Source organism: Penicillium argentinense (genome assembly GCF_028826775.1).
Source record: "Penicillium argentinense strain IBT 30761 chromosome Unknown utg000009l_segment0_segment0, whole genome shotgun sequence".
In the NCBI taxonomy this organism is placed as follows: Eukaryota; Fungi; Ascomycota; class Eurotiomycetes; order Eurotiales; family Aspergillaceae; genus Penicillium; species Penicillium argentinense.
The window spans coordinates 2272851-2286823 of NW_026622668.1; the positions used below are offsets into that span (position 1 = coordinate 2272851).

A 13973-nucleotide genomic window follows, 5' to 3' on the forward strand; every position below is an offset into this window, starting at 1 on the left:
CTGGCGACAATTATTCCTAATCGCAAAAAGAAAAGAAAACCCGTGTTTTCAACACCAAAACGATATTATTCGCCCGGCTGCATAAGTAAGCCAGAGGGTGAGTTCTCGCTCACTGAAAGAGCTCGACCTATTGAGGGGTCTAAGAAGGGTGCAGAAGCGGGCAATGTCAATGAGAAAAAATATGAACTGTCAAATAGGTAAATGTCAACGAATTGACAATACTATTAATGCTGAAGTTCTATACTACCTCAATTTTGGTTCGTTATGAATCTGGTAGGCTGGGTTATTGCATAAATGTTATCTCTAGGCAAGCAAGAAATCTTTCTATTTTCCTCTTAGCAGCCTGGGACCTTCGACCCCAACATCCTTGAGCAGTGACCAGAGTCGATACTTTGACCCTCAGAGACCATTGAATATTATGGGATTGAAGGTTTAAAGATAGACATACATTTTGAGACAAACGTCCTTCAAGGTTCTTCCTTACTGACTACAAAGACAAAGTTATTGAGTTGGGACGAGAGGAAGAGCCAAGTCAGCAGAAAACGGGCTAGATCTACCCAGTCTTTACACCCCACAAGCTATGACTCTTTCCCAGATTGGCTACCGGAGGATGCATGGCGTAGACCAATTTCCTGCAGCTTGACATCACCTTTCATGAACTAAAATGCGCCTTAAGGCAGGGTCTGAGCCGTTCGGGTTCGCATCAGTAAACAAACCCCTCGCGAGCGCCTTTTATCGGTACTAAACGATCTGGAGGAGGGCCTGAGCTGATACTCTCAGATTTAGGGAATGATACGATAGATCTTCACTTACCAATATCTGCTACGCTGGCAACTTAAGAGGAGGGTCCGATCATCCGGAAAGCGGGTCTCGGACGCGTAAAAGACTCGCCGGGCTGGGGATGGATTGGAAAAGAAGGAACGCGCCTCAACGCTACACGCGAGCACGTCAAAAAAATCATGATTCAAGCGCAGCAGAGCAGGGCTCGTTAAGAACAATCACATTGACTCGGATCGGTAATTTATACAAGGCTGGGTACCGAACATGTGGTTGGAAATGGACGTGTACGATTTGGATCGGACGGATCGCCTAGTAGCGCGCACGGATGAACTGTCCGAACTCCAGTTCCAATTCCCATTTGTCTACTGAAGACTTCGACTCCACTGGTCAGCATTCAATTGGCGTCGGATATCATTGATTCGAGACCGGATGAATTCGGCACACGCTATCGTGGCGTGCATCTAATGCCGTAACTGAGCATAAGACATATCGGTTTTCCCCCGACGGACTGGCAGATTCCCCTATCATTCTCAGCTCGCTGGCCAAATTCTCCTTGCTGGCTTCCCGGTTTGTAGATTGACTGGCCCCTTGCTTGGTTTTTACGTCGCCGGCAAACTGACTTCTCCCTGGCTGTCAAACTTTATCACTGGTGAACAGAATCGCGCTGCTGGGTGCGACGATGGGAGTATGGGATGAAAAAGAGGAACATGTAGATATCTGTCGAAAAGTGGATGCCATTTCCAGATCCCATATAAGAGCTGATTCATACCTAGATCTGTTCTTTAGGGTGGATACGACATGATGTACATGCTGTACAACACGGCGGGTCATCGCGTCAAATAGTTGCAGGAATCTGATACGTCTGCCTTACAGAGTGATATGTCCTAGAACATAAGTGGGAATTTCGACAAACCAGCAAGCTGTCAACGGTCAATGCACATCAAAAGTACGACTTTCGATCATCTGCGAAACCTGATTTTCCTCCCCAATACCTCTTAAAGCAAGATCCGGCTAGACTATTTACTTCCGTGGCTTTTATTGACATTGAGCCATTTCTCGGCGACTACTGCCCCCATCCCCGGAAATCGATCCACTTCCACCATTGGCGGGGTGCTCACGTCATTCTGCAAGAGGTCCACTTAACTCGATGGATATGATATCCCTCCCAAAAACGGCCTGAGCCGGGTCGCCCTATTCACGAGTGTATTTAAGTTAAGATGATTCCAAATCTTTCACCACCAATTTTTTTTTGCTCGTCTAAACTTGCTTCTGTTCCTTGGAGTGTCTAATCAATTGCGCACCATGAGTTCAGCACAAGATCACACGTGGTCCTCGGGTGACTTTGAGCACCCAAACCAGAAGATACGTTGGTCGATGACCGTGGCGCTAGTCTTCGCTTTCTTACTCTCTACCGTCGCCGTGGGTCTCCGATTCCTAGCCAGACGATTGGCTGGCGGAAGACTTTACTTGGATGATTGGTTGATGCTTGTGGCTTTGGTGGGTACTACTTTCCAACAGCCACACTCTTCATAGGGCGCGTACTGATCTGATTGAACTGAAGATTTTCAAATACGGATGCTCCATTGGAGTAACAACTCGTAAGTAATTTTCTGGCAATACTGAAGCCATTATGAGCAGAATTTCGATACTAATTGGATGTGCAGTCCTATACAATGGGTTGGGATCACATATCGACACGATTCCGCCAAAGAACCTCACATGGTACTTCAAAGTAGGTATTTTGACATGCCACTCAAAAAAGCCATCGTTACTGACATTCATTAGGTTGCGTGGGCCAATAACTACGTGTACCCCGGCTGCGTCGGATTCGTCAAGCTGTCGATCCTGGCCCTCTACAAGCGAATTTTCTCCTCGAAAAAGATGAACTACGCTGTCAACATCATGGCGTCCTTTGTGATTGTCTGGGTCATCGGCAATTGGATTGCCGGAACTGTGAACTGCTTGCCCGTGGCCAAGTTTTGGGATCAATCGCTCGAAGGAGCATGTATGGGTATTGCCGAATTCTCCTACGGCCAACAGATCCCCAACATTGTTTCCGATGCCATCATTTTGATTATGCCAATCAAGGTTGTTTGGAGTCTTTCGATCCCGAAATCTCAGAAAATTCTTCTTTCTGGTGTCTTTTTTATCGGTGTTCTGTGAGTGTCTTGCCCTTGAAAGATGTGTGAGGAGGTGTTTTAACATGGGCTCAAGGACCTTGATCTTTGATTGTGTCCGACTATGGCGCATGATCGTGCTGTCAGAATCTGGTCCCGATATCACTTGTAAGTGCAATCCATCCCTCCTGCGAGATCTTCATGAAATGAAACTCAAGCTCTATACAGATAACCAAGCCCCCGTTGTCATGTGGACATGTATCGAAGCCGCCGTCGGTATTGTGGCCGCTTGCCTCCCCAACCTCCGCCCGCTCTTCAAGTTTGGTGGCCGTGGATTCTGGTCCCAACTTCGATCCGGAAGCAGGGGTTCTGGAAAGTCTCATCTGAACACGAACACGACCACAACCACCACGACTTCGACGAACTTGAGTATTCAAAAAGGACCTCTGAACTCCCACGTTACCGAGCAGGGCATCGAAATTCACCGGTACAGTGACATTATTCGAGGAGATGGGGAGAAGGTTTAGCCTTCAGCCTACCTGCTTGAGAACGGGAACACATACTGTTCGAATATTGCCCGAATGTGAGGAAATCGAGCGGCAAAAGGAAGTATAATACATGAGCTACTAGGATGGACTTGCTTCAAAAAGGTGGGAAACTTGACTCAGATGTCTTAAATTCTCTACTGGCTAGGATTTTATTTTTAATTAATTTAATGGATACCCCTAATGTTACATATTATTCTATATTATCAAATGCTGCTTGATGATTCGGGCCAGTTTATGAAGCATATTTCTTTCCAAACAGCTTCACAGACGACAGATCAGTCCATTTACCGGAAAACGTAATTTCTTACAATCTCAGTTATCTGGCAAGATCTGATGGAGCCGAAGACGCGTGTCGATGTGGGGGAAACTGTATAATTGTATCGGGATGTGGAGATGACTTGCGGAGAAGACGCCGGGACTTTGGTACAACCCCAAAGTACACGACGCCGCATTCCTGTTCGGCTTCAAGAAGAGGCGTATTTATTCTTTGCTGAAAACTCTTTTTGACTCCGGGAGCCAGCTGCTATCTATCGGGATCCGCAGCCTGGAAGCACTTGGCTAGAGTAAGCCTCGACAAGTCCATTCATCGTTGGTTTCTGATTTGACGAACTGTCACAGCACCTCATGATGCCTGATCAAACTCTCGCAGAAAAAGTAGCCATAGTGAGCGGCTCTTCCTCTGGAATAGGCGCAGCTATTGTGCGAGAACTCTCCTCACGTGGAGCCAACACAGTAGTCAATTATCCTTTCTCCTCTCTCCAGGATGAAGCCGAAGGCGTGATATCTTCCTTATCACCCGCATCCGATGCAATCGCCGTGGAAGCAGATATGTCTAAGATCGAGTCGCCACAGAAATTGGTCGATGCTGCCATTTCCAGGTGGGGCCGTCTCGATATTGTCATCAATTGTGTTGCGGTCGCTGTCAACAAATCGTTCGAAGAACAAACGTTAGAGGACTGGGATCTCCTCGTGAATATCAACGGCCGCGGCACATTTCTCTTGACCCAAGTGGCTCTGCCCCATCTCACAAGAGGGAGTGGGCGAATCGTGAATATTGCGAGTATTTCTGGTCGTGGACCGCCACCGAATCAGACGATCTATGCCGGAACCAAGGGGATGGTTGACTCGTTCACGAAGTGTTGGTAAGCAATAGCCTGGGTCTTCAATATCATTCGACAGCACCTGCATCATATATTCATGGAATATGTAGGGCGAAGGAACTGCCTCCAAAGTACGGATGCACGGTCAATGCAGTCAGCCCAGGGCCGACGAAGACAGAAGGGTTTGCGGCAGCAGGTGAAGAGCAGATGAAGATTCTTCAACCGATCATTGATCAGACTCCTGTTGGGCCGCGCATGGGACAGCCGGACGAGATCGCATACGCGGTGGCGTTCTTGTGTGAAGAGAGGGCGCGATGGATCAACGGAGCTCATCTCATTGCCTCGGGTGGGCTGTTTATCGATTAGTCCGAAGCCTTATTGTTCTGCTCTTTCAGTTGCTATTACAGCTGATTCAAGATGCTCGTAGGCCGAGGCTCTTAGCTAGATTGAATAAATAAGAATTGCGCTTTTGATGTGACAATCAGTCTACTGGTGATTTTTAGGGCCGTTACATGGACCACCACTTTGATTTCAAAGATAGCCACCATCTGCAGATTGCTGTCTGGCCCCTTGCGAGGTGCCCGATGAACTGGTTGTCGTTCTTGGTCTGGACATATCAACGAAGGGCGCAATTTGTTGAGGAAGTATGTGCGCCGATTGGCTCAAAGAACCAGCTTCGCTTCGCTCCGCATATAAAGGGAGCAGCCTTGTCTAACGGGGCAGCGTGAATCTCGCACAACAGCGATTCAAACACCGAAGGAGCCTGGCAGCTTCGAAAGAAAGATCGTTTATCTAGATAACTTGACCAACATGTCTCTCGATACGATCCCGAGTTGCCGAGGCCATGGCGCCTAGTTTCGAACGCCTAGCTGCCTCTCCCCGGCCCAAAAATGACGGATCCGCTGGTATTTCGATCGATTTCAGAGGCCGGCTTGGACCAATGATGTCGAAATTCCCCCAGCCCCCAGATGTCCAACAAAAGGTCTTTCAGATCCGCCCCTACGATGGCGAATTGATCTCCCTACATCGCATTTAGAGAAAAGGTGTCGATACTGCTACTCCCGGCCCCGCTCTAGTGCACGCCCATGGCGGCGGTATGGCTATGGGTACTGTGCCACTGATGGAAGATTACATTGGGAATCTCGTTCAAGAAACCGGCACTCAGATCTTCTCGGTTGAGCATCAGCGAGCTCCCGAGCATCCGTTCCCCACGCCGGCAGAAGACTGCTACGCGAGCCTGGTCTGGGTGACCACGCACGCAGATCAATTCTCCATCGACCCTCATCGTATCGGTACGATGGGTTAAAGTGCTGGAGGAAATCTGGCCACGAGTATGGCGATGCTGGCACGCGACCGCAGCCTTTCGCCGCCGGTGGCGAAGCAGTTCCTAATCTACCCCATGTTGGACGACAGCAAGGTGAAGCAACAGCCCGCCTTGGAGGCAGTCGCGATGTGGTCGATAGAGAGAAACATCACGGCGTGGTCAGCTTATCTGAGGGCGGACTTTGGCACCGATCGCGTGTCACCGTGTGCAGCGCCCATCAGGGCGACCAGCGTCGAGGGCCTGCCCCCGACATACATGGATACGGGGACATTGGACCTCTACCGCGATGAGATTTTGCGACACACGTCACGAATTGCGGCGGCGCATATTGAGACCGAGCTCCATGTCTTACTGGGACTGCCTCACGTGTACGACTTGTTTGCGCCTTTCTGCGGGCCCTCCAAGCGGGCTATGGAGGGCCGGATGCGGCAAATTCGGAAACTGTAGTACAGACGGACCAGGGCTGTAAATAAACAAATTATAGTGCTGCCTTGCAGTCAGCACAATTTCAATATGCGCATCCCCTAATTGTCTGGCAGCTCTGGGGCAGTCTGTCGTAGTGTCCTGGTCGGAAGGCTGGGGTTGGACTCCGCCGCGGGCACTGCCCGGAGCGGCCAACGGATGGCCAAGCCTCCGCAGGACGTACGCCGCGTCGTAGGCAGATTCATCCAGAGGAACTGCGTTGGCGGGGGCGATTTGAGGCGGAGCGGAGTTGGCGCGATGACTAACGCCTAAAGCTTGACACACAGAGATGGTGCTATCAGGAGTAGACTGAGGGCTGCGTACTCGAGGTTGCCCCTTTTGGACACGATTGCGCTGTGGCTGGTGTACAAGGTGTGGCGCACCGATCTGTGGCGCATGCACGCTATCGGTTGAGATGGAGGCGATGTGTACGAATCACAGGCCGTTTCCGGCTAACAGAGCATAAAGAGGCTTAGCGACGAGCGTGGTGGATCGCCAGGAACAAAGTGTCTAATCGGCCTCGTCCGTGGTGGGTGTGGGCTGTGCAGGGAGCATGACACAGTGCGCTGCGCCTCCAACCGGCGAGACGGAAACAGCTTGGACACTCTGGAGATTGCGACTGGGGGCAGGATAAATACCTACACGCCTCTGGCTGGAGTCTGCCAGAATTCAACAACCCAATCTCTTCTGCCTCCGTGCCTCAGACACTTTTTCGACTCGTTGAAACAAAGTGTTGCCTCCACGCAAGATCTAGAACGCCCACGCTTATCCGGTGGCAACCCCCCTTTATCTACTCCGCCTCCGAGCACTTTAATTTATCCCGCCGCTCTTCCACCAGCTTGTCTACTTCTCGACAACCCTCTCTCTCCTACAGAAATTTTTTTTGACAATACAACATCATGGCCGAAGCTGCATCGCCTCCGCACTCGTTCGCTCCCTCGCCTTCTTTCCAGGCTACCCGCTCATCGCGGTCTCCGTCGCGGCCCTCCCTCTCCATTGACCTCTCCAACCTCCCCCCGCTTTCTCAGCCAACACCACCCTCCAACACGCTCTTGATCACCGACTTGAACGATCTCGTCCTCTTCCAGCCGGCATCGCTCGATTCCATCCGCAATCAGATTCTGGTCCTGGCCGCTCTGAACTCCTTCTCACCGCTCCCCTCCTTCCGCCGCATTGTCTGCTCCTTCTACTCTGAAGAAGACGCGATCACTGTTCGCCAGTCTCTCGAGGGAAACCAGCTCCTGGGACGCAAAGTCCGCCCTAAGATCTACTTCGGCGAGCCAACTCCCATCCTGAGTGAGGAAGGACCTAAGCTGCTGCAGGCCCCACAGCCAGACAAGCTCTTCTTCATCTCACCGCCACCTAGCCCACCGGCCGGCTGGGTGATGCGCAACGAGGACCCGCCCAACAAGGAGGTCCATGCCAGTGATCTCGCCAACGCCCTGGCCATGCTGAAGACCGACTCCTCCAACGAATCGTTCGGCGTCGACCCTGCAACCCCGGTCTCGATAACTTCCGACAAGCGCACCAGCAGCTGGCCCTTGGCCGGTTCGCAGCAGCGCAGCCGCAGCAGCACAATTATCTTCCACCCGGAAGATCATGGCAACAGCCCGAACCTGCCTGCCGTCATGGTTGAGGATGTGAGTCTGGATGTGGATGAGGATATTGATATGGATGCCGAGATGAGCCCCATTGAGACGTCTGTCAAGAAGATGCCACCCAAGACTTCTCGTCCGCCCATGGAGCTTATGATGGATTGAAGGACTGGGACAAAGCGTTTGTGTTTTCTTTTCTTGTGCATTTTTAGCGAAGGGTTTCTTATCATCGGCGTTGGGGAAGGACAAAGGCATTGTTCTGAGCTCAGCGATCTACGCTTTGGATTATGAAAGGAGTCGAAAATAGGCTTACATGTATTAATGCACATATTACATATTCACTTCCTTGTGATCCCTTTACTCGTAGTGCCCTCGTAGTACCTACGGCCCCAAAGCTTCTAATCTGAGTCTGATGGTCCGAATATTTCACAGTCTAGTAGAGTTATCAAACACCCACGCCTATCATGGACTTGACAGCCAGATATTCATCAATGCCGTAATGGCCAAGTTCTCGCCCATACCCGCTCTCTTTGATTCCGCCGAAGGGGCTCTCGCAAGCACTGAGCATACCAAGATTCACGCCAACCATGCCAACTTCCAACGCTTCAGCCACACGCCACATTCTAGAAATGTTCTCTGTGCAAATGAATCCGCCCAACCCAACGTCGCAATCATTTGCACGCTGGATGGCTTCTTCCTCTGTCTCGAACTTGTATAGTCCGACCACTGGCGCAAAGGTTTCTTCACAGGTCATTTTCATACTGGCGTTCATATCCTTAATGATAGTTGGCTGGAGGAAATAGCCTGGAAGAGTTTCTAGGGGTGCTCCTCCTAGAACGACTTCTGCGCCATGCTTTCGTGCATCTAGACCCAGTTAGATTTCTGTTATGCACGAGTGAGGGTTAATCTTACCTTCAATGTGGTCCATCGCCTTGCCCACGGCACGCTCATGTGTCAGCGGGCCGACATGGACACCGTCCTCGATCCCAGAGCCAACTTTGAGAGCTCGCACTTTATCAATCAGAGCGTTAGTGAACTTCTCATAGATGCCCTTTTGGACAAAGATGCGATTGGCAGTGACGCATGTTTGCCCGGAGTTCCGGAACTTGGCCATGATACAAGCCTGGATGGCCGTATCAATACTTGCATCATCAAAGACAATGAAGGACTGTTTCCACCAAGCTCGAGCGAAAGTTTGGTGAGATTATTGCTGCACTGGCTGGCAAGGAGCTTGCCAACCCGTGTACTTCCCGTAAAGCCGAGCTTGCGGACCATTTTATTGCTACACAGAGCTTGACCAACATCAGAGACTGAGTCGAGAGTGGTGATCACATTGATGGCGCCCTTGGGAAACCCTGCCTCCTCGGCTAGCACAGCTTGAGCCAAGCAGCTAAGAGGAGGATCCCCGGCCGACTTCCCACGGTCGTACACCCCGCGGCTAGCGCAGCGCCGCATTTGCGAGTAATCATGGCGATTGGGAAATTCCATGGCGCCATTCAAGCCGCAACGCCGAGAGGTTGCTTGAATGTCAAGATTCGTTGACCCAGATTGGCAGATGGGATGACATCGCCGTAGACTCTCTCAGCTTCGCCAGCAAACCAGTCCAAGAAAGAGGCGGCATACTTGACCTCGCCCTGGGCCTCTGCCAATGTCTTTCCATTCTCGAGGGAGAGGATCAGTGCAAGATCCTGGGAATTCTCCAGACATAGGTCGCTCCATTTTCGCAGCCACTGCGCGCGCTGTCGAGCCGACGTCTTTTTGTAGGAGTTGAATGCTGCATGTGCGGCTTCGATTGCTCGATTTGTGTCCTCAGTCCCCATTTCGGGGACTGTGGCTAATTTTTCAAGTGTTGCAGGGTCATGGACGTCGAATGTACATCCCGAGATTGCGTCCACCCATGAGCCGTTAATATAGCCTTTCGTTCTGAAGAGGTCTTGACGGACGAGATGAGCGAGGCTTCGGCTGCCATATTTGTTGTACTAAACTGGAGAAGAATAGTAGAAGGGGTTGTCGGTAGACCAGTCTGATGAATCTCCCTCGGCAGGTCACCTGGCTTGACTAGGGGCAGGCACAGGGTAGTATGTACATCATTCGGCAACTCGGTTAAGATATGCCTGTGCCATGCAGCCTCTCCTTTGGCTCCCCACATACCAGAGATGAAATATGGAAAGATGACTCTTCTTTTATTTATTATTATTATTATTATCATAATAAAAATTTTGTTCTTTTAAAGGTTTATTGGCGTCCGTTTGCTTCTTTTTACCTTAAGCCTGCCACTGGTTATACACCATCAGCCTCAGAATATACCGCTCGATATTGTCTTAGCTCATCCTTACCAGCACTCACAGATATCCCAAACCCCTCAATTTCTGCGACTCAGCTCTCTAACGAAGCCTACACGCAATATTCGTTATCTCCCGACCGAGATGATCCTCGAGATCGACCGTCATCTTGATTTATAGGTCTTATTTGTCTGCGATGTTCCTGTCAGCTCTTTCGTGCAAGAATACCACCACCGTCACCTCCTCTTCTGGAGTTTATAGAAGCAGAAACCAGCTCATTCGCTTTCTGGAAGGATCTATATGCCTGCTGACATTGTATGAAGCTACTTCCCCAAGCGAAGTTTGCCGATAATATGCTGGAAAGGAGAAGAGCTAAAATGGGGGTGTAACGCAAAACGGTGGTGTGTGGACTGCAGTATGAAGCCATCTCAGCGTAGAGATCGATACCTCCTGGCAAATGTTATCAGAGTCTTGGGGGAAACAAATGTCCTCTGCATCCATTGCCGAAGCGTAGAGAGTGTGCCTCAGAAAACGGGAAACCATTAACTGTGTGTCGAGCCTGCAACGAGCGTGCTAGAACTGAAACAACGATAACCTGGTAAGAATGGACCCGACAGTGAGCTGAACGAAGGACCAGAAAACGTGATACGAGAGCCGCTTCAACCGATAGTATGTTCACATCTAGTCCAGCATCTAGAGGAAAGAAGATGGAAATGATTAAGACTCAGACCGAAGCTGATATTTACGCGAAAAGCTCCAATGTGTCTAATTGAGCAGCTTGCGCGTGGTTTTCGCTCCTCAAAATTGCAGTCTCCAAGATGAAAGTTTGTCAACAAAGTAACAGACGTAATGAGACACTAAGCAGAGATCTTCAACAAAGAACTCTTAATTCTTTGAGCAAGGACAAGGCAACAAATTATCTGACCTCTTCCATTCTTGTTTTGTTGTTTTATATCGGCTCGAGGCCTTTTATTCCAGAAAAGACAAACGCCGAAGAACGAATCGGTAGCCAGTCACCCTCGGGTACATAGCAAGAGGCTCCATTGACTCGAAGCAACAAAGGGCGGTTCATTGGAGAGATACCAGCCCCCAACCTTGCCAAACTTGGAAATATTGTTCTCTGCATAATGCCATTGTTGATCAATAAAGGTCTATGTTCACGCATAGATTTATGCTCTTTGGCACTCAAGAGCCTCGTGAGCTGCCTCGATACTCGAAAATTTAAGATCGAAGCTCTCCCAGCTACAGTCGCTAGTCCAAAACACGCTGATGCCATCAAAATCGAAATTCACGCTAACATCAAAGCAGCTATGATTATTACTTTCGTTATTATCAATCTAGCAGTCGAACTGATCAACAAAATCCACCGACAAGATCGAAATGGGCTCGCTAGATTCTGATAGCTATCACACTACCCAAGACCTCCATGAACTCGATAGGGCCATTGTCTGGGAACGGGAGAAGAAGATCCTCCGAACTACTGTATATCCCAATGCAGAATCCCCATCCAAGACACACAGAGAATTTGGTGCACTTTGCCATCCACAAGGATGGAATCCCCCTCCACAACCATGTTCAGCTCCCACTAGCACTAATGCCAGACCTAGACAGAACTTTTGTACCTAGTCGAACTTGGCAGTTGGAAAATGTCTACAGCCCGGCCGCGAATAGCATGGCGATGCACTGGGTTGCATTGTCCATGAATTTCTACCACCAATGTCGTACCCAATCGACTTCTTGAATACAGTGCAAAACACTTGAATTGCCGAAGCGATGCGTTGTCGTCGGGGAAACAGGAAAGCTCCTTCGCATGCCTTTTGGATCCAAGTGCGAGGCTGTTTTCAAGATCTCGATGATATCCTGCTGCTGCTAAGAGACAAGCGAATCTTTTGAGACAGTTGGTTCTTGGTGGGTATATTGTTCTCGGTCCAGAGGTTTTAGGTGCGGATCAACAATCGATGTACGTACTTCCCCACGAAAATTGACTGCGCGATCCATTTGGCATCTATTTTGGGATTGCTAGAGTAGGTCATTGTTCTCTGTTAGCAGTTGTATGTGGGCGGATCTAGATGATCTAGCTTTTTAGCCTCTCATGTTAAAATATGCAATGATATCTGGAAATGAACGCCAGTATTTTGATTTTAGAGAATATTGAAATGAAAAACCTTTTTCTTTTTACCAAAGTGAAGAAATTATGAACAAAAATGAAGTCGAACCCCCGAATATCAAACCTACCTAGGTACCCTAGGAGAGGTACAAACTCCTAATTGCGCCACCAGCCGCCTTTGAAGAAGAAGAAGAAGAAAAGCGAGGAAAACTCCACTCCGCATGCTCAAGCCTGTATTGTATGTCGTCCGTCTCACGGCCTCTAGAAGCCGTATGCGTCGTTGCCGTAGGGCGTGGCACCATAAGGGGTCTGCGCGCTGGGGCCCCAGGCGCTGGCACCACCGTTGCCGTACGATGTCATGTTTCCATCCATGCCCTCCGGAGGCTCGTAGGCATCGGGATCGCCGCCGCCCATCATATCCCCTTCATCAATACCACCGGCCTGGTTCCCGGCGGTACCGTTGAGGTTTTGGATGGTCTCGATGAGCTTCTTCTGGAGAATCAAGAGCCCTTGCTGGATAATCATGTCTGGCTCGAGGTTACCGATGCTCTCCACATCGAAATAAAAGACGTTAGGCTCGGCGTCATAGTCAAAGGGCTGATCGGGGTTGGCGGGGGTTTCCCAGGTAGCGTTTTCGGAGATCGGCCTAGATAAGAACCAGTCAGCATTAGTTTTAAATGGCAGGTGAGGTTCAGGGCTCAGTGGGTTGTACGTACCATTCCTTAACCGGGTCCTGCTCGTACCAAAAATCGACGTGCTTGAGATTGTTGTGCGGGTCGTATTCGAAGCCCACAGCAGCAGTGGGCGCCCACTTCGCATGTTCCTTTGCAATGCCCTTCTTCGCCAAGCAGGTCAACTTGATCTCTTGTCCTTTGCTCAGCTTAGCGATCAAAGCACCCTTGCCCTCGGGGTCCTTGATGACAGGAGTGCCAATCAGATCATTGGATCGCTCGCCCTCAAGTACCAGATGACGCGCATAGATAGGCATATGGATCCCCTCACAACGCACGTGCAGCGACAGCGACACAGAGCAGCGCGGGCAGTGGTCTTCGCAGTCGCAGTCACGAGTGTACTCGAGCTCTTGGTCGCAGTTCTTCGCATTGAGGGGGATCATACCCAGGCGGTGGGCAAGCATTTCATCGGGAATGACGGAGGTGTTGTTTTCGATTTCGACCAAATCCAGCGCGAGGGTAGGGATATCAGCGAGGATCACGCGACGGAGCGAGTTGGCGAAAGAGATGTCGACGGAGCTGAGGCGAAAATCGACGCGGTATGGTTCAGCCTGTAGATTCTGGTCAGCCACGAGTCCCTGTATATGTCACAAATCTTTAAGCACTCACCTCGCGAACGGTCACCTGCGGCCCCGTGGGCTCCATATCCATCTCGTAATCCATCTTGTTGTCGAGGCGGTTGCCGGTCACCCGTCACTCGTGTGTGCGGGCCTGGAACTGTATTCGCTGACCGTCAAATAAAAAGAGTGCAAGGGAAAATTGGCGCCGTGGAGCGACGACACGTGAGCCAGCGAGGATGTGAAAGGGTGTAGGGTGAGGAAGTTGAATGTGTCGATGGCGCTGAAGCGCGGATTTGATCCTCGGAGCATGGCTTGGCGCTTTCCCTAATCGGGTCACGCAGTGACTTGGAGGCATTAACTTCGACAG

General features: G+C 50.2%; 8 protein-coding genes across 8 annotated transcripts; 5 read left to right on the plus strand and 3 right to left on the minus strand.

The window, feature by feature from the left end:
- Window positions 1-2082: 2082 nt before the first annotated feature.
- N7532_008442 (putative integral membrane protein Pth11-like) lies at window positions 2083-3424 on the plus strand (the record flags this gene model as incomplete). Its single annotated transcript, XM_056620934.1, has 6 exons — window positions 2083-2277; window positions 2342-2378; window positions 2445-2512; window positions 2566-2939; window positions 2995-3065; window positions 3126-3424. 6 exons carry the CDS (start codon window positions 2083-2085, stop codon window positions 3422-3424), a joined length of 1044 nt encoding a protein of 347 aa, XP_056471740.1.
- A 648-nt stretch (window positions 3425-4072) lies between these two features.
- N7532_008443 (SDR family NAD(P)-dependent oxidoreductase) lies at window positions 4073-4911 on the plus strand (the record flags this gene model as incomplete). Its single annotated transcript, XM_056620935.1, has 2 exons — window positions 4073-4587; window positions 4656-4911. The coding sequence occupies 2 exons, from the start codon at window positions 4073-4075 to the stop codon at window positions 4909-4911; spliced, it is 771 nt and encodes a 256-aa protein (XP_056471741.1).
- A 478-nt stretch (window positions 4912-5389) lies between these two features.
- On the plus strand, window positions 5390-5851 carry N7532_008444 (alpha/beta hydrolase; the record flags this gene model as incomplete). The annotated part of the gene is made up of 2 exons (XM_056620936.1): window positions 5390-5527; window positions 5582-5851. 2 exons carry the CDS (start codon window positions 5390-5392, stop codon window positions 5849-5851), a joined length of 408 nt encoding a protein of 135 aa, XP_056471742.1.
- A 27-nt stretch (window positions 5852-5878) lies between these two features.
- N7532_008445 (uncharacterized protein) lies at window positions 5879-6316 on the plus strand (the record flags this gene model as incomplete). The annotated part of the gene is made up of 1 exon (XM_056620937.1): window positions 5879-6316. The coding sequence occupies one exon, from the start codon at window positions 5879-5881 to the stop codon at window positions 6314-6316; it is 438 nt and encodes a 145-aa protein (XP_056471743.1).
- A 914-nt stretch (window positions 6317-7230) lies between these two features.
- On the plus strand, window positions 7231-8091 carry cbpA (putative calcineurin binding protein; the record flags this gene model as incomplete). The annotated part of the gene is made up of 1 exon (XM_056620938.1): window positions 7231-8091. One exon carries the CDS (start codon window positions 7231-7233, stop codon window positions 8089-8091), a length of 861 nt encoding a protein of 286 aa, XP_056471744.1.
- Window positions 8092-8371: 280 nt separating this feature from the next.
- N7532_008447 (uncharacterized protein) lies at window positions 8372-9381 on the minus strand (the record flags this gene model as incomplete). The annotated part of the gene is made up of 3 exons (XM_056620939.1): window positions 8372-8790; window positions 8839-9108; window positions 9174-9381. The coding sequence occupies 3 exons, from the start codon at window positions 9379-9381 to the stop codon at window positions 8372-8374; spliced, it is 897 nt and encodes a 298-aa protein (XP_056471745.1).
- A 41-nt stretch (window positions 9382-9422) lies between these two features.
- On the minus strand, window positions 9423-9746 carry N7532_008448 (succinate-semialdehyde dehydrogenase (NADP+); the record flags this gene model as incomplete). Its single annotated transcript, XM_056620940.1, has 1 exon — window positions 9423-9746. One exon carries the CDS (start codon window positions 9744-9746, stop codon window positions 9423-9425), a length of 324 nt encoding a protein of 107 aa, XP_056471746.1.
- Window positions 9747-12576: 2830 nt separating this feature from the next.
- N7532_008449 (DNA-directed RNA polymerase II core subunit RPB3) lies at window positions 12577-13709 on the minus strand (the record flags this gene model as incomplete). Its single annotated transcript, XM_056620941.1, has 3 exons — window positions 12577-12961; window positions 13032-13597; window positions 13656-13709. The coding sequence occupies 3 exons, from the start codon at window positions 13707-13709 to the stop codon at window positions 12577-12579; spliced, it is 1005 nt and encodes a 334-aa protein (XP_056471747.1).
- Window positions 13710-13973: the final 264 nt, after the last annotated feature.